General features: G+C 55.1%; 1 protein-coding gene across 2 annotated transcripts; it reads left to right on the plus strand.

Annotated features, from left to right (window-relative positions):
* Positions 1 to 1,723: 1,723 nt before the first annotated feature.
* LOC133349916 (V-type proton ATPase 21 kDa proteolipid subunit c'') lies at positions 1,724 to 19,966 on the plus strand. 2 transcript variants are annotated; one of them, XM_061563787.1, is made up of 9 exons: positions 1,724 to 1,881; positions 2,553 to 2,621; positions 4,462 to 4,510; positions 7,581 to 7,664; positions 9,814 to 9,891; positions 10,344 to 10,413; positions 10,566 to 10,617; positions 11,193 to 11,383; positions 17,462 to 19,966. In XM_061563787.1, the coding sequence occupies exons 2-9, from the start codon at positions 2,555 to 2,557 to the stop codon at positions 17,486 to 17,488; spliced, it is 618 nt and encodes a 205-aa protein (XP_061419771.1). In that variant the 5' UTR covers positions 1,724 to 1,881; positions 2,553 to 2,554; the 3' UTR covers positions 17,489 to 19,966. The 2 variants fall into 2 exon arrangements, with proteins under 2 accessions (XP_061419771.1, XP_061419781.1); XM_061563797.1 differs by having other exon boundaries at positions 1,845 to 1,995.
* The last annotated feature ends 4,567 nt before the right edge of the window (positions 19,967 to 24,533 follow it).

The raw sequence follows: 24,533 nt of genomic DNA on the forward strand, positions 1-24,533 counted from the left end.
GTGAGGGGGGGGTGAGTGTGGGGGGGGGGGGGGGAGGGGTGAGTGGGGGGGGTGAGTGGGGGGGGGGGGGGTGGTGGAGGGGGGTGAGGGGGGGGGGGTGAGGGGGGGTGAGTGGGGGGGGTGAGTGGGGGGGTGAGTGGGGGGGTGGTGGGGGGGGGTGAGTGGGGGGGGGTGGGGGGGGGGGGTGGTGAGTGGGGGGTGAGGGGGGGGAGTGAGGGGGGGGTGAGTGGGGGGGGGTGAGTGGGGGGTGAGTGGGGGGGGTGAGTGGGGGGTGAGGGGGGGTGAGTGGGGAGGGGGTGAGTGGGGGGGGTGGTGGGGGGGGTGAGTGGGGGGGTGAGTGGGGGGTGAGTGGGTGAGTGGGGAGGGGGGTGAGTGGGGGGTGTGAGTGGGGGGTGGTGAGTGGGGGGTGGTGGGGGGGGGGGGGGGGGTGAGTGGGGGGTGAGTGGGGGGGGTGAGTGGGGGGGGGGTGAGTGGGGGTGGAGGTGTGGAGGGGGTGGGAGGGGGGGGGTGAGTGGGGGGGTGAGTGGGGGGTGAGTGGGGGGGGATGAGTGGGGAGGGGGGTGACAGTGGGGGGGGGTGAGTGGGGGAGGGGGTGAGTGGGGGGGGCGTGAGTGGGGTGGTGGGGGGTGTGAGTGGGGGGGGGTGAGTGGGGGGAGGTGAGTGGGGGGTGAGTAGGGGGGTGAGTGGGGGGGGTGAGTGGGGGGGGTGAGTGGGGGGGGGTGAGTGGAGGGGGGTGAGTGGGGGGGGGGTGAGTGGGGGGGTGAGTGGGGGGGGTGAGTGGGGGGGGGGTGAGTGGAGGGGGGTGAGTGGGGGGGTGAGTGGGGGGGGGTGAGTGGGGGGGTGAGTGGAGGGGGGTGAGTGGGGGGGTGAGTGGGGGGGTGAAGTGGGGAGGGGGTGAGTGGGGAGGGGGTGATGTGGGGAGGGGGTGAGTGGGGGGTGTGAGTGGGGGGTGTGATTGGGGGGGTGAGTGGGGGGGGGTGAGTGGGGGGGTGAGTGGGGGGGGGTGAGTGGAGGGGGGTGAGTGGGGGGGTGAGTGGGGGGGGTGAGTGGGGGGGGTGAGTGGAGGGAGGTGAGTGGGGGGTGAGTGGGGGGGGGGGGTGAGTGGGGAGGGGGGTGAGTGGGGAGGGGGTGAGTGGGGGGTGTGAGTGGGGGGTGTGAGTGGGGGGTGAGTGGGGGGGGGGTGAGTGGGGAGGGGGTGAGTGGGGGGGGTGAGTGGGGGGTGGAGGGGTGGGGGGGTGTGAGTGGGGGGGTGAGTGGGGAGGGGGTGAGTGGGGGGGTGAGTGGGGGGGGGTGAGTGGGGAGGGGGTGAGTGGGGGGGGTGAGTGGGGGGGTGAGTGGGGGGGGTGAGTGGGGGGGGGTGAGTGGAGGGGGGTGAGTGGGGGGGTGAGTGGGGGGGGGGGTGAGTGGGGAGGGGGTGAGTGGGGGGGGTGAGTGGGGGGTGGAGGGGTGGGGGGGTGTGAGTGGGGGGGTGTGAGTGGGGAGGGGGTGAGTGGGGGGGTTGTGAGTGGGGGGTGAGTGGAGGGGGTGAGTGGGGGGGGTGAGTGGAGGGGGGTAAGTGGGGGGGTGAGTGGGGAGGGGGTGAGTGGGGGGGTGAGTGGGGAGGGGGTGAGTGGGGAGGGGGTGAGTGGGGGGGTGAGTGGGGGAGGGGGTGAGTGGGGAGGGGGTGAGTGGGGAGGGGGTGAGTAGGGGGGGAGGAGTTTAACAACAAAAAATCGTGACGTCATCCCATCACCGGAGTCACGTGCGCCGTGCGTGCGGACGTCACGAAGTCACGTGACAGAGACGGTCCCCGGCCAGAGGAAGAAGCGAAGCGAGAGAGACGGCGACCGGGGAGGGAGAAATTAACGATTGGAGATTAACGCTCAAACATCATCATCATTAGTAAGTAGTAGTTATTGTAGAATAAGCACAAGCTACACGATCGTCGTCGTAGTTATTTACGGGGGTCCGTAGAGTCGGAAAAGGTTTGAGCGATCCGGGGCTGTCGGTATCCAGGTGAGGAGTGGGGGGCCTGGGGTCATCGCGGATGCTCTATCCGCTGCTGGGTGAAGGCCTCTCCCACGGTCATCGTCTTCATCACCATCGACCGTGATCTCTCCACTGCTAGACGCAGGGCTCATTAAGTCTTCACATCAGTCTCATGAGTCTCATCGCCACCGTCAACCATGCCCTGTCCACTGCTGGGTGAAGGCCTCTCTTAAGTGGCGTCACTCATCGTCCCACGATCATCGTCGTCATCACCATCGACCGTAATCTCTCCACTGCTAGACGCAGGGCTCATTAAGTTCTCTCATCAGTCTCATCAGTCTCATCGCCACCGTCAACCATGCTCTGTCCACTGCTGGGTGAAGGCCTCACCCAAGGACCTGCTCCCCACGGCTTTCTAGAATTCATCAAACGCTGATTTAATGCCCGACCAAGAGAGACGCGCTTCGTAATTGCCGTGGTGTTGTAACGATTGGTGATTGCAGTTGTTGTCGTGACGAGTGGCTTGTGGTCATTGATGAGGGCTGCTGCTTCTGCTGCTTCTGCTGTGTTCCTTGTGCTGACAGCCATGGCCGCGCTCTCTCTTCTCTACGGCGGAGTCTCGCTCGCCTTCTGGAGCACGCTCACCATCGTGGGTGAGTCCGGGATCTAACCACCGACATTATTACCTGTTGTGTGTGTGCCTTGACGTGACCTTCATTTAGACTTGGTGCCCACCGATATACGTCTTGATATGCCCCCTTATTTCACCAACGTGTGGGGTCAGTACGAATTATACGCGTTTATGATGGTTCCCCTTTATTTAACCATTTATTTAACCATTTATTTAACCATTGGTTGCATAGTGTTTTATAGTCCTTGGTATAACCACGGGGTTTATGGTGACCACGTCCTTTAGTGGACCACGGGGGGAGGACAGTATTCGGATTCACCGTGATGACTGTTTTGCACGTTATTTTTGCCGCTGGTCGCATGTTAATCAAAGCGAGTGGACCTCTTCTCTTCAACCAATTGGGGGGCTGTGGGTGGGGGGTCACGTGGAGATTGATGGTGTTTTATGTGCCCTTTTATTTGCCGATGTGGAGGCATGTTGTGGATGTCTTGTGCTGTGGTCACGGGGGCTTTGGCATTCGCTGAATTCTTTGCGATTGTCCTTTATGTTTTGGTACGTTCTTAATTCAACTTGGGTGATACATCGACATGTAGATTAATTGAAATTGGCGTATGGTCATCCACAGTGGACGAGTGGAGTCCTTTATGAACCATTCAAGACACGCAGAGATTTGCTTTCGTTATGTCTCCTTGCTTTGGCCATGAGTAAGCATTGAGATTGACTTTGAAGCTTGATGTCCACATTGAGTTCACCCGGGTGCACGACCACTCGCACCTTTACTGAACCATGCACATTTTATTTGACATTCACTGAGAGTTCATCGCTCATCGTCGCCAGCCATGATAAATCCCACTGCTGGAATGAGGGCCTCCCCCGAACCATTGCCATCTCTCACGGTTTTGCGATGCAACAATCCATCTCGCTGATTTCATTTCCACCACCCCCAGATGCGTTTCCCTCCTTTGGCTGCTACTCTGTCATCCCCCTTCGACCACCGACTGCGCCCCTTCTCGCGGTGTCCGCCCCAAGCTCACTTCCCTTTCGTAATAGTCTATGAGATGTCTCTCTAACTTGAGCTTATACTCGAAGTTCACGTGTTGCTTGTCTGTCTCTTGGTGTTATTCCAATCATGGTAGTGGTAGTTAAATCACGATTTTTCTTTATTTAACCATGATGGTAACGTTACATATTCCATGGGTTTCTTGGTGATTAACTACGGGACCTATCGAGATTAATTGTGGATGTATTTAGTACTTTTTTATCATGGAGCCACGTGAACATTCACTGTGGGTTGATTACTGTTGTGCTTTATTTTGGCACAGTATGACACTGACATACACTTTGTTCATTGCTAACACATCGGTGCAAAGATTTGAGTGTTATTATCCACTCTGTGCTTGGTGTGTCTACTGCGGGTACTCTGGTTTCTTTCCACATGCAACACACTACTTAAAAGGAAAAAAGGAAGACGTATTTGGTGATGCAGCTGCTTTGGCAAATATATAATAGGCAACGTTTTGGGAAATGACCCTTCACACATAAATAGGCCAAAGATATAGAGTGGATAATAAGAGTTGGAAACTGCACTTTACACGATTCAGCCCTGCTTAGCTTGTCATTTCTGTGACGTGTGTGCATTTCAAGTGAATTGGTCGTAAGCTCATTAATTTTGGAACTGATTTAACACTTTGTTTTTCCCTCAGCCTGCCATCACACCTTCCCACCTTCGCGACGCTCATTCTAAAAGAACGCCGGCATGTGTGACGTGAACAAAAATACCTGAACAAGCATTGAAACCTCCGATTATCCCACCACGCTAACCCATTCGTGCATTTCCCTCCCTCCTGCCCACCACCCCCCAAGGATTTGCTACACCATCTTCGACCTCGGATTCCGGTTCGACATCGGATGGTGAGGACTCGACTGCTATGGGGCGGTTTTAGCGGTGGCCCGTGCCGGTTGTGGCTGCTTTTCGGTGGGGCAGGCTCACCGTGCATGCGTGTATGTGTGTATACGTGCATGCGCTAGTGATGCCAGACGCTTACTGTAAACAGTGCGCAACGGGGGGGGGGAGAGGGAGATGTGTGACGGTGGCAGGTCGCGTCCGCCCTCAGATGCCCAGTGCCCTTGGTCATTGGTTTCTTGAACTGCATTGTTTAAAAAAAAATTTACTTTGTAACCAATTTGTTTCTGATGATGCCTTTGGTGTTGTATGCTTCATGACGCTAAGCAATCCATTCAAAAGTTTTATCAGAGCAACAGTTTGAGGATGGCCGTGGAAGTGGATATCGTAGAACAGCCTCCAGGTGTGTCTTCAATTACATTTGTAATTGTGTCTATTCATAACATTGCAACCACAGTGTACTTGTGATTGGCCTCATGGCTGACTACCTCTGAAATCCCTTAAAGTGACCTCTGCTTCAAACATTACAGAGAGTAATGGTCATCACATGATAGCCACACCGATATTTGAAACTATAGCTGGAATTCATAAAAAATTAAGTGCAGATCCAAATTTTATGGGACTATTTTGTGCAGTCATTGGTGACCGGGATGAGACCGTCGACTCGAATTGAGAACCTGGTTTTTAATCTTTAAATCTATAGATACCCATAGTCATTTATATGCATTCATTAATCCCCCCCCCCCCCACTTGATGCAAGTGGGGAGGGGTGAAGCTAGTTGTAATTACTGGCGAAACGTCATACTCAGATTGTAAATGTTGTGGCTTGGCTCTCCAACACACCGGTTAGTGCTGTACTAGTGACGAATTGGCCACGTTCTGCGTTCTGTTTACGTGACAACCCTTACTAGTTGGCTGTGTCGGGTGGTGGTGGGTTTAATGACACATTTATATATTTACACGATCTAACCCCAAAAAAACCTGTTATCTATAGATATCTCATTACGAGTTTGTGGGTCTCGTCTAGCAATGTATGGGTTTCTCTCAGTCACTGGTCACCATCGCACCACACGGAAACCTGCTTTAATCACAGGTGGTGTCCGGAGTCTAACCCATAATTGAAAGCCAGTTCTGTGCTCTCACTTCTGAGCCATTAGGCCACCACTGCCTGCAGCCTCTGTAAGAGTGAGAGAGTGCTTAGCCGCTGGAGTTGCGATGCACCCTCTCGGCATGTGACGACGCATCTATTAAAATTATAGCTTATAACACCCATGATGCGTGCGTTGCATGGGCCATGTAAGAATCAATTGTTTTAGGGTTTCATACAAATTTATGCGAATATTAACCTGTGGGTTGAAGGTATGAATGAGTTTAAACAAAAGCGGCAGAACATCGGTGATAGGCAATACAAACGGGGCTGTAAAAATAATCGGCTCAATGGAATTTGGTCGATCAGTCCACACAACCGACGCGGCATGGGGACGGTCTTCATTCCAGCAGTGGATTGAGCACGACATTCACAGATAGTGCTCCTATTAGCTTTGTGGATTGCGTGACTACTTGAGTTTTACCGAGGTTATTTTTTAAATACTTGTACCGTGGTTATGACCTAAAACATTAATCATTGACACAGCCGATTTTTTTTGCCGTTTAATACGAACGGTTTTGCGTAAACGTTCATGATATGATACCAATCGATGAAAGGCTAATGTGCAGTGTTGTATAGTGATGCTGTTCCATGTTTTAATGTGGAGAAATTGGGTTAATACTGTCTTTGCTCAAAGTGCAAACATCATCCCAGTGATAAATCGCTTGAAAATGTTAATTATTTTCCATACCACCGTTAGCTTTCTGCGATCTACTTCGGCTGTATGAAGCAGGTGACGGCTTGTAATTCGAATGAATGAGTCTACGCAATTATTTACATTTTCACTGCCTCTTTTTTTACGCATTTTTATGAATTTCTAAAAGCCCTTTCTAAAAAGTTTGCCGGATTCGTATCGCACTTGTGCTACAAACCTGGTGAGCCGAGTTCGAATCCTCGTCACGGGTTTAACATAATTGGCGAGTGATATCTGGAACAGTTCTGTGTCCTTTCCCTTTGCCATTTTGCTCTGACCAGTGTCGTGGTGACATTTGGTCAAACAACCCCCATGACCAACATGGCATGAGGACGACTTCATCCAGCAGTGGATTGACAAAAGGACTGTACATGTACCAGTGATTATTCCTCCACCTTACCATCGGTGGCACAAACGTTTGATTGTCACAGTTTTGCCGAGGATCGTCAGAAATGTACAAGTGATCGACATCTCAGCTTGACCCTTAAGAACAATGCTAACTGCATTCATAACAATTGACCCCTTGTTTGCACAAGAATTTACTCATTGCTGCACTGTAGCCACACGCCCTTAATTATTCCAGCCTTTTTGTTATTTCCTGTCCACGTGGCTGATAAATGAATGAACATTTATAAGGTAGTGAATGTCCCACTTAAATACTGGCTCAGAGTTTTGCCAACCTCCGAGCAACGAAGGGCTAAGTTGAACTCCGACTCGGCATCTGAACTCGCGAGACTTCCGGTTGCAAGTCGGGCGATGTGGTAAAGTGTTACATCACTCTTTTTTTTCTTCTTGGTTCTTTCGGTAAAGTCACGTAGAAGGGAAATAATAAAATAATTTTCACGACGTTTCGGCTATAACGCAAGCAGCCGTCCTCAGGTGAAGAACAAGTCTGTCGGAAAGACAGCGTCTGAATGACGTTTGAATGACGCTGTCTTTCCGACAGACCTGTTCTTCACCTGAGGACGGCTGCTTGCGTTGTGGCCCGAAACGTCGTGAGAATTATTTTATTATGTTTTATTATTTTATTATTTTCCTTATACGTGGCTTTACCGAAAGAACCAAGAAGATGAATCCCTGCAGTCACGAAGCTTTAAATCGAAATTTGTTACACCACTGTGACGGTGGTGAAGCGTTATTCCGCGTGCAGCCGTTGTTGGTGTCATCCGTGTTCCATTGTCGTCTGGCTCGGAGGAACCGTGACTTGCCGACAAGCCGTTTGTCCTCTTGCCGTCAGGTTCCTGACCGAGACGTCCCCGTACATGTGGGCCAACCTTGGGATCGGCCTCGCCATTTCGCTGTCCGTGGTCGGAGCTGCCTGGTGAGAGGCCCCACTCATACGTTCATTTGTTCGCTCACTCATTCACTCACGTGTTCGTTCACGAATTTATTATGCGGTTGAAGCTAACGAATATGCGCAGGGCACGATAACGCAATCGGGACGCAGAGACCACCTCCTAGCCACCGGCTAAATGCGTTTAGAGTACTTAGAAACATGCGTTTAGAGTATTTGGCCGCTATAAATTTCCACATGGTAAGCCACTTTGTGGCCAGGTCAGTGGGCCTTACATTGTAAAATAAAATAAATAGTTTTAGTTTAAATCAACATAATCTGCAGTTATTTGGGCACTTCAATAGATTATAAATAACAAAAAAACATTACTGTTGAGATGAAAGAGGGAGGGGCACCCGAGCAAAGCTGGTGGGTGGGATTCGGAGCACTGCAGACTGGACGAGCTCAAACCACAGTCAGCTGATCCGCGAGGGTGGTGGAGGGGGGGGTGGTGAGAGGTGGAGGGGAGATCGAGATGGGAGCTGCCAGCGCGGGGCTCCAACAGCCTTATCGCTAGATCAAACATAGAGGGTGGATGGATATTTGGCGCATGTTTCTGATTCATATCTCACAGCAGGAAAACAAAATACTCGCTAATACAAAAACATTCTTCTGTGGGTATGTTCCTTAAGTTTTTTTTTTACAAAATCGCAATGATAATGTAACAAAGATGCAAACTGTGCAAAGAAACATTGGGAGTGGGGGGGGAGGTGCATGCATGGGAGATGGCAACGACTTGGCGAAGCCTTGAGCAGTGTTTAGATGGTGGCGCATTATTGTTATGATTTTGGAAGTTGATTTTACGCGTATATTCCAAAACGAAAATAAATCTTGACATGTAGGTGTGGATTTCTGAAATTAATAAATGTTTCCTAATTTATTCAGATGTATTTGGTGTTATTTTATTGGAATGTATTTGTTGAGCTTACTATTTCTGTTGAATATTTATTCAGGACTATTATGAAATGTATCGTATTGGTTGTATATGTAACACTTACGTAATTACATTTACATTGTAAGTTCAATTTGGTGAGAGATGGCGATAGCTTGGTGAGGTCTTTGTCCATCAGTGGATTGATCCCAGCCGCTGATGGTTAATAGTAATAATGTGATTAATTATCTCATTGTTCTAAGGCTAACAAATCTGCCATCCTTCCCAACATCAACTTCTCATCTGCTCATCCGTCCTGACCCGTGAATGTGACTTGCGGTGTGCTTTACTGTGACCTTGAGTCAGCTTGAGTCAGACTGGTCTGGTGGGTGTGTGCTCGCGCGCACACACGACTGAGAATCTTGGCCAAACAGGTTCACTGCTGTTGGAGCCATGCTTAGAAATGATGCGCGTATAGAGAGGGAGGGAAGGAGCTTTTGTTGGTGTGTTGTGCCCTTGCCAAGCAATCAACACTTTACACAAACACATACACACGTTTACTTGTGCAGACAATGACTTCTGGTTTGTGTATTCACGGAAAACTGGTTTTCTGCATATTTTTCCATGAGAATGTACACAGTTTTCCCTGCAAAATGATGCCACAAACGACTTTTCCGCAAATACAGACACTCGGCTAAGGGACACACTCCACAAATTACCTATGATCACCACCCAGTCTTGTCAGGGTCTACCGGTCTTGCCCAAATGGTTTTGTGGGTGGGCAAAGAGTCTCGACGGTAGATCATTCACCAAATTATTCCTCCAATATGAATAAGTATTATGATTATGAAATCTCAAGTTTGCCACGTCCCAGCGCGATGCTTGTGCCACGTACGCTGTCATAGCTTCTCGTCTCTTGTTATGTACGTGTGCATATAAACGTAATTGTTTGTACATACTCTATTGTATTGTGAATACTTGTAACAATACCGTACTGCAATTTTAATTTGCTGTGTGCGGCCTCGTGAGCAGCAGTGATATATCCACTGCTAGATGAAGGCCTCCCCGACACCCCATTGGTCGTTGGTGTATTTTGAGAACGCTTCACCGACCTGCCGCTGACTATCGCGCTTTGGTGGTAGCGCTATTATTTCGATAGTTTCACACGGCCGTGTCGATGCGGCTCCCAAAGCAAACAGCGTGAACGCACCCCCCCCACCCACCCCACGCGCGCTCTCACATTCGTCTGCTCGCGTTCTTCACCAGGGGCATCTACATGACCGGCTCGAGCATCATCGGCGGCGGAGTGAAGGCACCGCGCATCCGCACCAAGAACCTGGTCAGGTGAGCCCCAGATGCCCAGTCAGGTGACCCGGTTGGGTTCAGCGGAGCTATGATTCACGACAGTTTATGCACCGGGGTAGGTAAATCGGAGGCGTCCGTCAACAAGTTCCAGTGCTTCGTGCGAAGAAGGTCTGGGCCGTGTCAGAAAACACGGGATATACGGCAATGGCTACGTGACAAGCCGTTGTGCTTGGTGGTCATCCATATCCCCCCAGCACTATCCAGGCCCAGTGCTGCTTCGCTTCCGTGATCTGACGAGACCGGGGCGCAGTCCGGGTGATTTGATGGTAGGTTTTCCCATCACATGGGCGTGTAAAGCGTGAGGCCACGATGTGAAAGGGGGCGTCCAGCAGTCAGGTACCTCAAGCTGTTTTGATGTCGGTGACCGGTCGGTACGTCTCCTCCAACGCTCTCTCCGCTCTCGGTCCCTGCCTCTCTCTTCTCCCATGCAGCATCATCTTCTGCGAAGCTGTCGCCATCTATGGCATCATCATGGCCATCGTCATCAGCAACCTCGCCGAGGTGAGCGACCAAACGAAATGCCACCGCTGAAGCGGAATATGTTCGTGTTTATTTTTGGCGATGCGTGTGTGCATCCTTGTGTATGATTTACTTGTGGCTCTGCGTGTGTGTACGTGTCTGTAAATGCCTGTGTTTATTGTTTTGTGTTGCAGCCTTTTAAAGGAGCCATCCCTGAGCTCATTGGTAACCGCAACTACCACGCAGGTACGGCACGGCACGCACGCCGCAGTACAGCACAATACAGCAACAACAAAGATCCCCCATATAGCCTTCAACAGACTTTTGGAGCGAGTTCTGCTTGCAAGCCAGAGGTCGCAAACGGGTTTTGATTCAGTAGTAGGTTTTTACCCTTTAAACTGGTACAAAACTGACACCTTTATACAAGGCATCATGTTTGCAATAATCATCATCAGAGTTGTTTCCTTTTGTTTGCATTTTGACTACTTGTGTTGTGGTTATTGCAAACATGATGTCTTGTATAAAGGTGTCAGTTTTGTACCAGTTTAAAGGGTAAAAACCTGCTACTATATTTTGCCACTGATAAAGGAGGTCTCATAGTGGGTTTTGATTCCTTACCCGTACCCGGCCGCACCAGGGTCGCAAACGGGTACCCGTACCCGACTGGGTACGGGTAACCGGGTATCGGGTAGGGTACGGGTATCGGGTACCCGATTGCGACCTCTGTTGCAAGCACTTCACAAGGCCGGCATAGCTCGCATGACTGTGTGCCGCAGTGCACTTTGGCACATAGTTGTGGTGTGCTGCCCCTCTCCCGACAGGCTACGCTATGTTCGGGGCCGGCCTCACCGTGGGCTTCTCGAACCTGTTCTGCGGAGTGTGCGTGGGGGTGGTGGGGAGCGGAGCGGCGCTTGCCGACGCGCAGAACGCTTCTCTCTTCGTCAAGATCCTCATCGTGGAGATCTTCGGAAGCGCCATCGGCCTCTTCGGCGTCATCGTCTCCATCCTGCAGGTGGGCGGCGGACGTGGGAGGTGGGGTTGGGGTGGGGTTGTGGGTGGGGCTGTGGTGGGGCTGTGGGTGGGGTTGTGGGTGGGGGTTGTGGTGGGGATGTGGGGGGGTTGTGGGTGGGGGTGTGGGTGGGGTTGGGGTGGGGTTGTGGGTGGGGGTTGTGGGTGGGGTTGTGGGTGGGTTTGGGTGGGGTTGTGGGTGGGGGCTGTGGGTGGGGCTGTGGGTGGGGTTGTGGGTGGGGGTTGTGGGTGGGGCTGTGGGTGGGGCTGTGGGTGGGGGTGGGTGGGGATGTGGGTGGGGTTGTGGGTGGGGGTTGTGGGTGCGGTTGTGGGTGGGGCTGTGGGTGGGGTTGTGGGTGGGGGTTGTGGGTGGGGCTGTGGGTGGGGTTGTGGGTGGGGTTGTGGGTGGGGATGTGGGTGGGGTTGTGGGTGGGGCTGTGGGTGGGGCTGTGGGTTGGGGTTGTGGGTGGGGTTGTGGGTGGGGGTTGTGGGTGGGGTTGGGGTGGGGCTGTGGGGGGGCTGTGGGTGGGGTTGTGGGTGGGGTTGTGGGTGGGTTGTGGGTGGGGCTGTGGGTGGGGCTGTGGGTGGGGTGTGGGTGGGTGGGGTGGGGTTGTGGGTGGGGTGTGGGTGGGGGTTGTGGGTGGGGTTGTGGTGGGGTTGTGGGTGGGGTTGTGGGTGGGGTTGTGGGTGGGGATGTGGGTGGGGTGTAAGTGGGGTTGTGGGGGGGTTGTGGGTGGGGTTGTGGGTGGGGTTGTGGGTGGGGCTGTGGGTGGGGTTGTGGGTGGGGTTGTGGGTGGGGCTGTGGGTGGGGTTGTGGGTGGGGTTGTGGGTGGGGTTGTGGGTGGGGTGTGGGTGGGGCTGTGGGTGGGGCTGTGGGTGGGGTTGTGGTGGGGTTGTAGGGGTGGGGCTGTGGGTGGGGTTGTGGGTGGTGTGTGGGTGGGGCTGTGGGTGGGGCTGTGGGTGGGTTGTGGGTGGGGTTGTGGGTGGGGTTGTGGGTGGGGTTGTGGGTGGGGTTGTGGGTGGGGTGTGGGTGGGGTTGTGGGGGGGTTGTGGGTGGGGTTGTTGGGTGGGCTGTGGGTAGGGCTGTGGGTGGGGTTGGGGGGGGCTGTGGGTGGGGATGTGGGTGGGGCTGTGGGTGGGGCTGTGGGGGGATGTGGGTGGGGCGTGGGTGGGGTTGTGGGTGGGGCTGTGGGTGGGGTTGTGGGTGGGGTTGTGGGTGGGGCTGTGGGGGGTTGTGGGTGGGGTTGTGGGTGGGGTGTGTGGGTGGGGGTGTGGGTGGGGTTGTGGGTGGGGTTGTGGGTGGGGTTGTGGGTGGGGTGTGGGTGGGGTTGTGGGGTGGGGGTGGGTGGGGATGGGGTGGGGCTGTGGGTGGGGCTGTGGGTGGGGGCTGTGGGTGGGGCTGTGGGTGGGGCTGTGGGTGGGGCTGTGGGTGGGGCTGTGGGTGGGGCTGTGGTGGGGTTGTGGGGGGGTTGTGGGTGGGGCTGTGGGTGGGGCTGTGGGTGGGGCTGTGGGTGGGGTTGTGGGTGGGGTTGTGGGTGGGGTTGTGGGTGGGGCTGTGGTGGGGCTGTGGGTGGGGCTGTGGGTGGGGATGTGGGTGGGGTTGTAGGGGTGGGGCTGTAGGGGTGGGGTTGTAGGGGTGGGGATTGTGGGGGGGCTGTGGGTGGGGTTGTCGGTGGTGTTGTGGGTGGGGCTGTGGGTGGGTTGTGGGTGGGGTTGTGGGTGGGGTTGTGGGTGGGGATGTGGGTGGGGTTGGGTGGGGGGTTGTGGGTGGGGTTGTGGGTGGGGCTGTGGGTGGGGCTGGGTGGGGTTGTGGGTGGGGTTGTGGGTGGGGCTGTGGGTGGGGCTGTGGGGGGGCTGTGGGTGGGTGTGGGTGGGGTTGTAGGGGTGGGGGTGTAGGGGTGGGGTTGTAGGGGTGGGGCTGTGGGTGGGGTTGTGGGTGGTGTTGTGGGTGGGGCTGTGGGTGGGGATGTGGGTGGGGCTGTGGGTGGGGTTGTGGGTGGGGTTGTGGGTGGGGCTGTGGGTGGGGCTGTGGGTGGGGCTGTGGGTGGGGCTGTGGGTGGGGCTGTGGGTGGGGATGTGGGTGGGTTGTGGGTGGGGTTGTGGGTGGGGATGTGTGGGTGGGGTGTGGGTGGGCTGTGGTGGGGGGCTGTGGGTGGGGTTGTAGGGGTGGGGGTGGGGTGGGTGGGGTTGTGGGTGGGGTTGTGGGTGGGGCTGTGGGTGGGGTTGGGTGGGGCTGTGGGTGGGGTTGTGGGTGGGGGGTGGGTGGGGTTGTGGGTGGGGTTGTGGGTGGGGTTGTGGGTGGGGCTGTGGGTGGGGCTGTGGGTGGGGTTGTAGGTGGGGTTGTGGGTGGGCTGTGGGGGGGGTGGGTGGGGTTGTGGGTGGGGTTGTGGGTGGTGGGGTGGGTGGGCTGTGGGTGGGGCTGGGGTGGGGTTGTAGGGGTGGGGCTGTGGGTGGGGTTGTGGGTGGGGTTGTGGGTGGGGTTGTGGGTGGGGTTGTGGGTGGGGTTGTGGGTGGGGTTGTGGGTGGGGCTGTGGGTGGTGTTGTGGGTGGGGCTGTGGGTGGGGCTGTGGGTGGGGTTGTAGGGGTGGGGCTGTGGGTGGGGTTGTGGGTGGGGTTGTGGGTGGGGCTGGGTGGGGTTGTGGGTGGGGCTGTGGGTGGGGTTGTGGGTGGGGTTGTGGGTGGGGTGTGGGTGGGGTTGTGGGTGGGGCTGTGGGTGGGGTTGTGGGTGGGGTTGGGGTGGGGCTGTGGGTGGGGCTGTGGGTGGGTTGTGGGGTGGGGTTGTGGGTGGGGCTGTGGGTGGGGTTGTGGGTGGGTTGTGGGTGGGGCTGTGGGTGGGGCTGTGGGTGGGGCTGTGGGTGGGGGGTTGGGGTGGGGTTGGGGTGGGGTTGTGGTGGGGTTGGGTGGGGGTGTGGGTGGTGGGTTGTGGGTGGGGTTGTGGGTGGGGTGTGGGTGGGGCTGTGGGTGGGGCTGTGGGTGGGGCTGTGGGTGGGGTTGTAGGGGTGGGGCTGTGGGTGGGGCTGTGGGTGGGTTGTGGGGGGGTTGGGGTGGGGCTGTGGGTGGGGTTGTGGGTGGTGTTGTGGGTGGGGCTGTGGGTGGGGCTGTGGGTGGGGTTGTAGGGGTGGGGCTGTGGGTGGGGTTGTGGGTGGGGTTGTGGGTGGGGTTGGGGTGGGGCTGTGGGTGGGGTTGTGGGTGGGGCTGTGGGTGGGGTTGTGGTGGGGTTGTGGGTGGGGCTGTGGGTGGGGCTGTGGGTGGGGCTGTGGGTGGGGTTGTGGGTGGGTTGTGGGTGGGCTGTGGGGGGCTGTGGGGGGGTTGTGGGTGGGGTTGTGGGTGGTGTGTGGGTGGGGCTGTGGGGGGGCTGTGGGTGGGGTTGTAGGGGTGGGGCTGTGGGTGGGGTTGTGGGTGGGGCTGTGGGTGGGGTTGTGGGTGGGGTTGTGGGTGGGGTTGTGGGTGGGGCTGTGGGTGGGGTTGTGGGTGGTGTTGTGGGTGGTGTTGTGGGTGGGCTGTGGGTGGGGTTATAGGGGTGGGGCTGGGGTGGGGCTATGGGGGGGTGGGTTGGGGCTGTGGGTGGGGCTGTGGGTGGGGCTGGGGTGGGTTGTAGGGGTGGGCTGGGTGGGTTTGGGGGTGGCTGTGGGTGGGGTTGTGGGTGGGGTTGTGGGTGGGGTGTGGGTGGGGGTGGGGGGGTTGTGGGTGGGGTTGTGGGTGGGGCTGTGGGTGGGGCTGTGGGTGGGTTGTGGGTGGGGTGTGGGTGGTGTTGTGGGTGGGGCTGTGGGTGGGGCTGTGGGTGGGGTTGTAGGGGTGGGGCTGTGGGTGGGGTTGTGGGTGGGTTGTGGGTGGGGCTGTGGGTGGGGTTGTGGGTGGTGTTGGGTGGGGCTGTGGGTGGGGCTGTGGGTGGGGTTGTAGGGTTGGGGCTGTGGGTGGGGTTGTGGTGTGGGGTTGTAGGGGTGGGGCTGTGGGTGGGTTGTGGGTGGGGTTGTGGGTGGGGTTGTGGGTGGGGCTGTGGGTGGGGCTGTGGGTGGGGCTGTGGGTGGGGTTGTGGGTGGGGCTGTGGGTGGGGTTGTGGGTGGGGTTTGGGTGGGGTTGTGGGTGGGGTTGTGGGTGGGGCTGTGGGTGGGGTTGTGGGTGGTGTTGTGGGTGGGGCTGTGGGTGGGGCTGTGGGTGGGGTTGTAGGGGGCTGTGGGTAGGGTTGTGGGTGGGGTTGTAGGGGTGGGGTTGTGGGTGGGGTTGGGGGGGGTTGTGGGGGGGCTGTGGGTGGGGTTGTGGGTGGGGTTGTGGGTGGGGTTGTGGGTGGGGTTGTGGGTGGGGTTGTGGGTGGGGTTGGGGTGGGGTTGTGGGTGGGGCTGTGGGTGGGGTTGTGGGTGGGTTGTGGGTGGGGCTGTGGGTGGGGTTGTGGGTGGGGCTGTGGGTGGGGTTGTGGGTGGTGTTGTGGGTGGGGCTGTGGGTGGGGCTGTGGGTGGGGTTGTAGGGGTGGGGTTGTGGGTGGGGTTGTGGGTGGGGTTGTGGGTGGGGTTGTGGGTGGGGCTGTGGGTGGGGTTGTGGGTGGTGTTGTGGGTGGTGTTGGGGTGGGGCTGTGGGTGGGGCTGTGGGTGGGGTTGTAGGGGTGGGGCTGTGGGTGGGGTTGTGGGTGGGGCTGTGGGTGGGGTTGTGGGTGGGGCTGTGGGTGGGGTTGTGGGTGGGGCTGTGGGTGGGGTTGTGGGTGGGGCTGTGGGTGGGGTTGTGGGTGGGGCTGTGGGGGGGTTGTGGGTGGGGTTGTGGGTGGGGCTGTGGGGGGGTTGTGGGTGGGGCTGTGGGTGGGGCGTGGGTGGGGCTGTGGTGGGGTTGTGGGTGGTGTTGTGGGTGGGGCTGTGGGTGGGGCTGTGGGTGGGGTGTGGGTGGGGTTGTGGGTGGGGTTGTGGGGGGCTGTGGGTGGGGCTGGGGTGGGTGGGGTGGGGTGGGGTTGTGGGTGGGGTTGTGGGTGGGGCTGTGGGTGGGGCTGTGGGTGGGGTTGTGGGGGGGCTGTGGGTGGGGTTGTGGGTGGGGTTGTGGGTGGGGCTGTGGGTGGGGCTGTGGGTGGGGTTGTGGGTGGGGTTGTGGGTGGGGTTGTGGGTGGGGTTGGGGTGGGGTTGTGGGTGGGCTGTGGGTGGGGCTGTGGGTGGGGTTGTGGGTGGGGCTGTGGGTGGGGCTGTGGGTGGGGCTGTGGGTGGGGTGTGGGTGGTGTTGTGGGTGGGGCTGTGGGTGGGGTTGTGGGTGGGTTGTGGGTGGGGCTGTGGGTGGGGTTGTGGTGGTGGTGTTGTGGGTGGTGTTGTGGGTGGGGCTGTGGGTGGGGCTGTGGGTGGGGTTGTAGGGGTGGGGCTGTGGGTGGGGGCTGTGGGTGGGGTTGTGGGTGGGGTTGTGGGTGGGGTTGTGGGTGGGGCTGTGGGTGGGGTTGTGGGTGGGGCTGTGGGTGGGGTTGTGGGTGGGGTTGTGGGTGGGGCTGTGGGTGGGGTTGTGGGTGGGGCTGTGGGTGGGGCTGTGGGTGGGGTTGTGGGTGGGGCTGTGGGTGGGGCTGTGGGTGGGGTTGTGGGTGGTGTGTTGGGGTGGTGTGGGTGGGGCTGTGGGTGGGGCTGTGGGTGGGGTTGTGGGTGGGGTTGTGGGTGGGTTGTGGGGGGGCTGTGGGTGGGGTTGTGGGTGGGGTGTGGGTGGGGGTGGGTGGGGTTGTGGGTGGGGTTGTGGGGGGTTGTGGGTGGGGCTGTGGGTGGGGCTGGGGTGGGGTTGTGGGTGGGGTTGTGGGTGGGGTTGTAGGGGTGCGGTTATGGGGCTGTGGCGCTTCGGTAATGATGGTCATTGTTGGAGCTGGGCTATCCAATTAATTCAGTGATCGATTACTCTACCAATTATTAATTCTTTATTAAACTATATGGGTAACACTTGGAGAAAAAATATTCAACTCTGAATATCATTTTGCGTCGATTAATAAACTAAATTGCAGTGTATGCATTAACCAAGCAACTATATGAATGTATGTTAAGCGTCTTTCGCACCATATATAGCCAACCGTGCTAATTGGAGGTGCAGGGAAAGGACAATGATTGACCTGCTGGCATCGTTTTGTTTGTGTTTTACGCAGACATCGAAAGTGAAAATGGGAGACTGAGCCATACAAGTGACAGCTGCTGTTGGTGACCAGAACACACGTTCAGTCCACAACCAGCGAACGCACGACTCCTAACCCTAATCCCATGCGCATACACTTACACACGTACATACATATATACACACGAGCTGGTACACGAGCCACACACTGTCATACATTAGACACACAACCATTACACATAGACCCACACACAACCCACACACACCCACAATATACACGCCGCAAAGACATATACACCCACACATACATCATTCACATACACATGTATACCCACTCACTTACGCACATATCCCACTCACACATGCAAAGACACACACACATCAACCCACACAAATACACACAACCCACATGCATATACACACACACACCGTACATGTGCACGCACACACCCCTATACACCAACTCCCCCGCATGATGCCCACGCATACATGCATTCACATACGCACACCCCGCGTGAACATCCACCCCACACACACACACACCCTGCACACACACTTCTTGCACACACACACATCTGCCTAAGGACACCTAAGAGCACGCTCTCTGGAAACTCCCCCTGTCGAAGCTTAACACTGGGCGGCCACCGCTTAAATCACCACAGCCACAGCGTTTATTCGTGACTGCAGAGCGGTCTGCTGCACGAGAGGCATCCTCGCTCCTCTGCCGGCACCTGAAGGCTCTCCGAGACATTTCGATTCAATCCACGCCGATCGCAGCTGTTTCCGAGGGATTGAGATGAGAGCGTCTATTTAAGATTTAACCACCCAACGAGGTATTGTAGGTGAGAGACCACTTGAGAATTTTCACAATCCCCGTGTTGGGGGGGGGGGTGGGTAGTCTTGGTGTAGAATTCTTGACGTGTGCATGTGTGGGCAGCTGTCACATTGTCAGGGGAAAGTTTCCGGTTCTACTTGGGTGTGTGTGTGACCCCCCCAGAACTGGTGTCATTCACAGTTATAATTGTGTAATTTGTAATGAAAGCGATCGAAATTGCAGCTAGCAATTACAACCACACATTCATACCCTGAATAAAACAAAGATACACACCCGCACAACAACAGCAACCGCCGTTCGCCACATAAGAGATGGTAATATCACCATGGCGTTTGTGCCAGGCTAGGTGCACTTTGTGTGTGTGCACCACGTACAAAGACACATACATACACACACGTACCCAAGGTCACCTCAGTAAAGAGACTCGCAACTGGAAACTCCCCCCGTCGCAGTTTAACCTCTTCCAGTCTGACCATTGGGCCGGCTCTGCGAACAATCGCTGGCGCAGCATCGATGCTCAAGTACAAACAGATCCGCTGCGCGAGACGCACTCGCGCTGCCATCGCGTAAAGGCTCTCTCGGTTTGAAGAGCTGTTCCTTTGACATACATTTCTGTTTCATCCGCGCCGACACTTATTTGTACGTATGTTGAACTTCTTTCGCACCGTACGTAGCCGACCGTGCTAATCGGAGGTGCGGGGGAAGGACAACAAACTAAACGCAAAAAGCAGTTGTAAAGAAATGAGTTTTCAGTCTAGATTATTTAAAAGTGCATAGCTCCAGTGGCTTCCGCATATCGGAAGGAAGAGCGTTCCAGAGGGCTGCAGAAGCGCCTCTGAAAGCGCCGCGATGCGGTGATCGTCTTTGTCCAAATGGCCAGCCAAAAGCTGCTGCTGCGAGGATGACCGGAATTCGCGTGACGGCTTATGCTCCCACTCCTTGACGAGATCAGCAAGGTGTTGTGGTTGATCTTCTTGGTTCTTTCGGTAAAGTCACGTAGAAGGAAAATAATAAAAATAAAACATAATAAAATAATTCTCACGACGTTTCGGCCACAATGCAAGCAGCGTCTTCAGGTGAAGAACAGGTCTGTCGAGAAGGCAGAGTGTTGTGGTTGATTTGTTACAAGCACTGTCGTGTCTAATGAGTGCGACCTTATAATGCGAGCTGTTTGAGATGAGTGCCCGTTGCCGATTTTGAATGCCTACCGAGGTAGGGGCAGACTCGTCGATTAACGGACACCGCTTTACGAATCTCCACGGTCGATCCGTGCCTCGTGGTTGGCCGCATGTAAACTACCTGGCATGTGCTTCTGAACGAGCTGGTCATCGGTAGTTAGGGAGGAGTTTCCAATTGTGTCAGTCTGTCCGTGTGTGTGTGTGTGCTCGACCTGGAGTCGGTTACAAATGCGTTATTGCGTCACTTTGCAGTCGCAATGCAAGTGCAAAAAAAACACCATATCGGGATTGCTGTTGCGGCCAACATCGCTGCTGAACTCGTGTTTGACTCCAGCTCTGGTACGTGCTCGCCTGCCAATGCGCTCGCGCGCTTTCATCTGCGTTCATCTGCACTCTTTGGCCATGCACATTCGGGCTATGCGCACCCACGTGCTGGGTCGTGTCCCCGTAAGACACGGGGCAACGGAGGAGCGTGACGGATGTCGAAACACGTGGGGGGATTTTTTATTAAAATTTGCAGCGTTGATACATTCCATGATTGGATTCAGAATGTAATCGCCGATCACCAAATCACCAGGAATGTGTCCTGTTTCGTAAGCCAAGCAGAGTCGAGCCTGGATAATGTTTGGATGGGCGACGACAATGTACAAAATTGGCATTGTAGGCCGCTGTTGGGCTACATTGCCAGCGGAAGGCGGCAGTGCAGCAAAATCAACCGTTGTTACTGTGCTCTGCTCCAGCATCTATTTCACCAACCAGCACTGCCCAGCGGGAATTATGGTCAAATATCACCCATGACCCACACAGCATAAGGAGGCCCTCAGCCAGCAGTGGATTAACTCGGGGACTGAACATGTTCATGTGATTATGACTCCACCCAAACCAGTGGCGGTGCACATCCGAGGTAGTCGCAGTTTTGCCGAGGACAGTGGGACATTCAAAACGGTCATCATCTCAGCTTGGCCATTAATAAACAACGCTGACTGCATTGATCACCATTCACCTGTTTATTTGCACTGCATATTATTGCTGCACTGAAGACGCACGGCCGTAATTTGTCCGGTCACGTGTTTAGCATCATGCCACGTGTTTAGCATCATGCCACGTGTATCTTTGTTCAAAGACGAATAGAAGTTTGAGGCGAGCGATTATATCACGATTGCTTTTGGTTGCGTCTGGGGTACACGGACTTGAGCACAAACAACTGGAATCACAACAACAAAAAACACAGTAGACCCAAGTCTTCTTTCATTGAAAGATTTGGTCCGATTTGTTTTGGCAGCAAATCGGCTCCCTAAAAAAAAGTAACTCTTCTGCCATTTTGCATATTTTTTTTTTCTTTCGTTATGTTCAGGGGCGGGAGAGTATTGAGATTTGTTAAAATGCACGCAGCCGATCAATACAAAGAGACACACACGGACAACCTTGTTCGTTTCGGAATGCTGTATTAATTATTGCCACGTGTAAATGGCTTAAACGGAATTGAATGTTTGGAAGTGGTGTAGTTGACGTACGAAACGTGTGTAGTGTAATGTGTGCTCGTCTAAACGTCCCTCCACCACTCCCCCCCCTGGCTCTGGTGTGGTTTAGCAGTCGTGTGAGAGTAGCCGTAACCTCGTTGTGTGGCAGCAAAAACCCTCGATGTGCTGTATTTAATTTTAAGAGGCTTGCCACGGGGCACCTTTTCCTCTCATTGAGTGGCTTGCTTGTCGCTTGAATGTCGCGCGATTCCTTACGATCTTTATGACCCCCCCCCCCTACCACCACCACCTTATCCTTCCTCTTTGAAATGGTTACAGCCCGGGGGTTGTGCGCTGTGTCCTCGAAATAGCATGGGTCGATGAAATACCACCACGTCCAGCACGCAACGGAAGTGGGGTCGATTGGGAAGATGACGCGTGGTGGAGGTGAAGTATGGGTACTCCTACCTCTTTAAGATGTCGGGCTGGTGCTGGAAGAGTAGGCCAAAAGCACTCCGTAGATCTCCCTCTGGTGATGTGAGTAATCGGTTTGAAGGGCTGTTCCTCTTACACAAGCTTTTTGGGGGGAACCCCTAAAAAAAGAGAACGTAAAATCACGTTCCCAAAACTCGCCAGAGGCGTGCAAATGCGGATGCTGATTTGATGACGGGCTGCGTTTGCACGCCGTGCAGATTTATCACAAGCCAGGACAGCAGTCCCACTTTGGTACCGTGCTGCAACTACTTGTGGCAGTGGATTGTGTGTGTGTTGCAAAATTTGGCTTGTGTTTTTTTACTTTAATTGTATTTTTTGTTTTATATTGCTTTTTGTGTATAGTATACCAAGCAATATAAATGCAACTCCTGGTTGTAAATGCGCGAAATTTTGCCTTCGTGGAATATTTTTGGTGGGTTGTAAGGAAAGTGAGTGGATTATCCCGGTATTTCGAGGACACTGGTAGTTGCTTTTGCCCTGGGCTGTGCCGTTAATTGATTTGGTTCCCCAAGCCCCCCCCCCCCCCCCCCCCCAGTATCTACGCGTGTTGAGTATTCACGGACGCGCGGTGGGAATTGTTGTAAATTGCAATGCTCGATTAAAATTTTAAATAGTGTGACGCTCCTGTCTGCTTGTGGAGAGTTATTGAAAAATACATCACGCCGACACGTTCGTTTTTGCACACAAATCTGGCTGTCGCCTGATGAAGCTGGTTGTAATTACTGGCTAAACGTACTCAGATTGTAAATGTTGTGCCTTGGCTCTCCAATACACCGGTGTGCTGTACTAGTAACGAATTAGCATTTTCTGTTTATGTGACAACCCTTACGAGTTGGCTATGTCGCGTAGTGGCCCAGCCAGGGGATGGCGGGGGGCGACGGCCCCTAAACCCTTCTGCCTGTGAGTTTGTCCCTCAGCCCGCAGGTGCCGAGGGACGAGGGGAGCCGCAGGAACCCCAGAGGACGGAGCCACCCCCCCCCCCCCCCCCCCGAGACCAGCCACGAGGGCCGGGCGGATCCCCCGGACCCCGTAGCGCTACCTCGTGGGGGCAGCCCAGGCGAGGTGCTCCAGTCAACCCGGGACGGGGACGGGCGCCTCGGGGTGCTATGTGGTGCCACAGCAGCGAAGCCGCTCTGCCGACGCCGCACCTACGACCCCACCACCACCAAGCAGCTTGGCCGACACTGCTCCTCCCTCACCGCCCCCCACATGAACACCCGGACACACCCCCACATAGAGCCTCGCGGGGAAGTCGCCTGGCCCACAGGTTTCACCCAGGAGCCCTCCTCGTGGGGGAACATTCTCCACGGTTTTCCCTGAGGCCAGGGAATTGACTTAGGCTTTCCCCAGGCTAAATTGCGCTGCGGCACCGTGAATTAACGTGGAATTACACGGTCACGACGAGGCTACGCAGCCCCCGCGGTTAAGACACACACCACACACACAGGTCAGCAGGCAGGTAGGGGGCGGAGCCACGAATGGCAGGCCCTCTGATTGGTCGGGAGCTTCGTGGCAAACCTAGATGCGGACGTCGCTGAGAGCAACGGTCCGATCTGTTTGGCCGAGAAGGCGAGCGGATCAGCGCCAAATCCTCTTTGATGTAAAGAACAATAACGGGCGAGGCAAGGTAGAGTTATTTAGTCGTGATCAGCGATTGGAGCAGTCATCTTGCCGGCCACTGGATCGTCTGTGTGAAGAGTATCAGCGCAGCCAGGGCCCCGCTCCCAGCGAGAGCTTCGTGCAGCTAAGACTTCACGCACATCCGAGCCGAACCGTGAGTACGTGAGAGAGAGTTGGGATTTAGCGTAAAAGCCTCGGGAGATTAATTCCAAATAGACGAGGTAGGTCGGGTTTAGACCGTCGGGAGATAGACTTGCCTTACCCTGTTTAACACGTAGGCTTTCGCGACCAATATTATTCATAATCAACGTTTTTGGGTTTCGTAACCCTCCACCACCCGACACGGCCAATCAGTAAAAAAAAGTGTCACGTTTACAAAAGACAAATAGTTCACTGCTTTAGCCCACCGGTGTGTTGAAGCGTGAAACCACAACATTTACAATTTGAGTAGTACGACGTTTCGCTGGTAATTGCATCCAGCATCATCGGGCAATTCGCCAGAATGGTGAGGCTCTGCTCTGTCTCCCGTTCTTATATAGAGCAGCAGCAGCAGGGTGACGTCATCATTATCTCATTAACTCATCATGCCTTCTAGATTTGAAGCTTTCGTGACTGCAAGGATTCATTCATACTCTTAGTTCTTTCGGTAAAGTCACGTAGGTAAAAAATGAAATTCAAATTAATAAAAATAAAACAATAAAAATCACGACGTTTCGGAGGCAACACAAGCTTCCGTCTTCAGGTGAAACAGTCACAGAAAAATATTTGTACCTTATATAGCGCTGCCCTTCCTGGGTCCTCCCCCTTTAACCACTATATAAGGTACAGATATTTTGCTGTGACGGTTTCACCTGAAGACGGAAGCTTGTGTTGCCTCCGAAACGTCGTGATTTTTATTGTTTTATTTTTATTAATTTGAATTTCATTTTTTACCTACGTGACTTTACCGAAAGAACTAAGAGTATCATCATGCCTTACCCTGCTGATTCCGACTGATTCAGGTAATAGGGACTCGTGGAAATAAACTCTAAAGCAGAGGATAGAATCGCACGGGTACACGTGGCAGTATTATTCGTGCGGCTATTGTTGAGGTTGTGTCCAAGCGTGGTGCGTGAATCTTGTCGCCAGCTACTCTGGAGGACGGTTAAAGCATTTCTTTAATTCCCCAGTACACAGCAACACTTGTGCTAACACGAAACATCCGCCCCACAGCCCTTTAAATCATTTATAGATTTGAAGCTTTCGTGACTGCAAGGATTTGTACTCTTAGATTTTTTTCGGTAAAGTCACGTAGGGAAAAAAATAAAAATAATAGAAATAATAATAGAAATAAAATAATCTATATATATAAAATCGTTCATGTCTGTGTGTCTGTGTGTGTGTGTGGACTGCACTTTCATTGGACGGCGGTTGCCCCTGGCAACGGCTAGCCACGCCTTCGCCGCTTTCATTGGACGGCGGTTGCCCCTGGCAACGAGTAGCAACTTTTCTCCGCGGGGTGGACGCCATTTTTAATAG

The sequence above is a fragment of the Lethenteron reissneri genome, chromosome 4, assembly GCF_015708825.2.
Source record: "Lethenteron reissneri isolate LAM-NWPU_2019-01 chromosome 4, ASM1570882v1, whole genome shotgun sequence".
NCBI classification, from domain to species: domain Eukaryota; kingdom Metazoa; phylum Chordata; class Hyperoartia; order Petromyzontiformes; family Petromyzontidae; genus Lethenteron; species Lethenteron reissneri.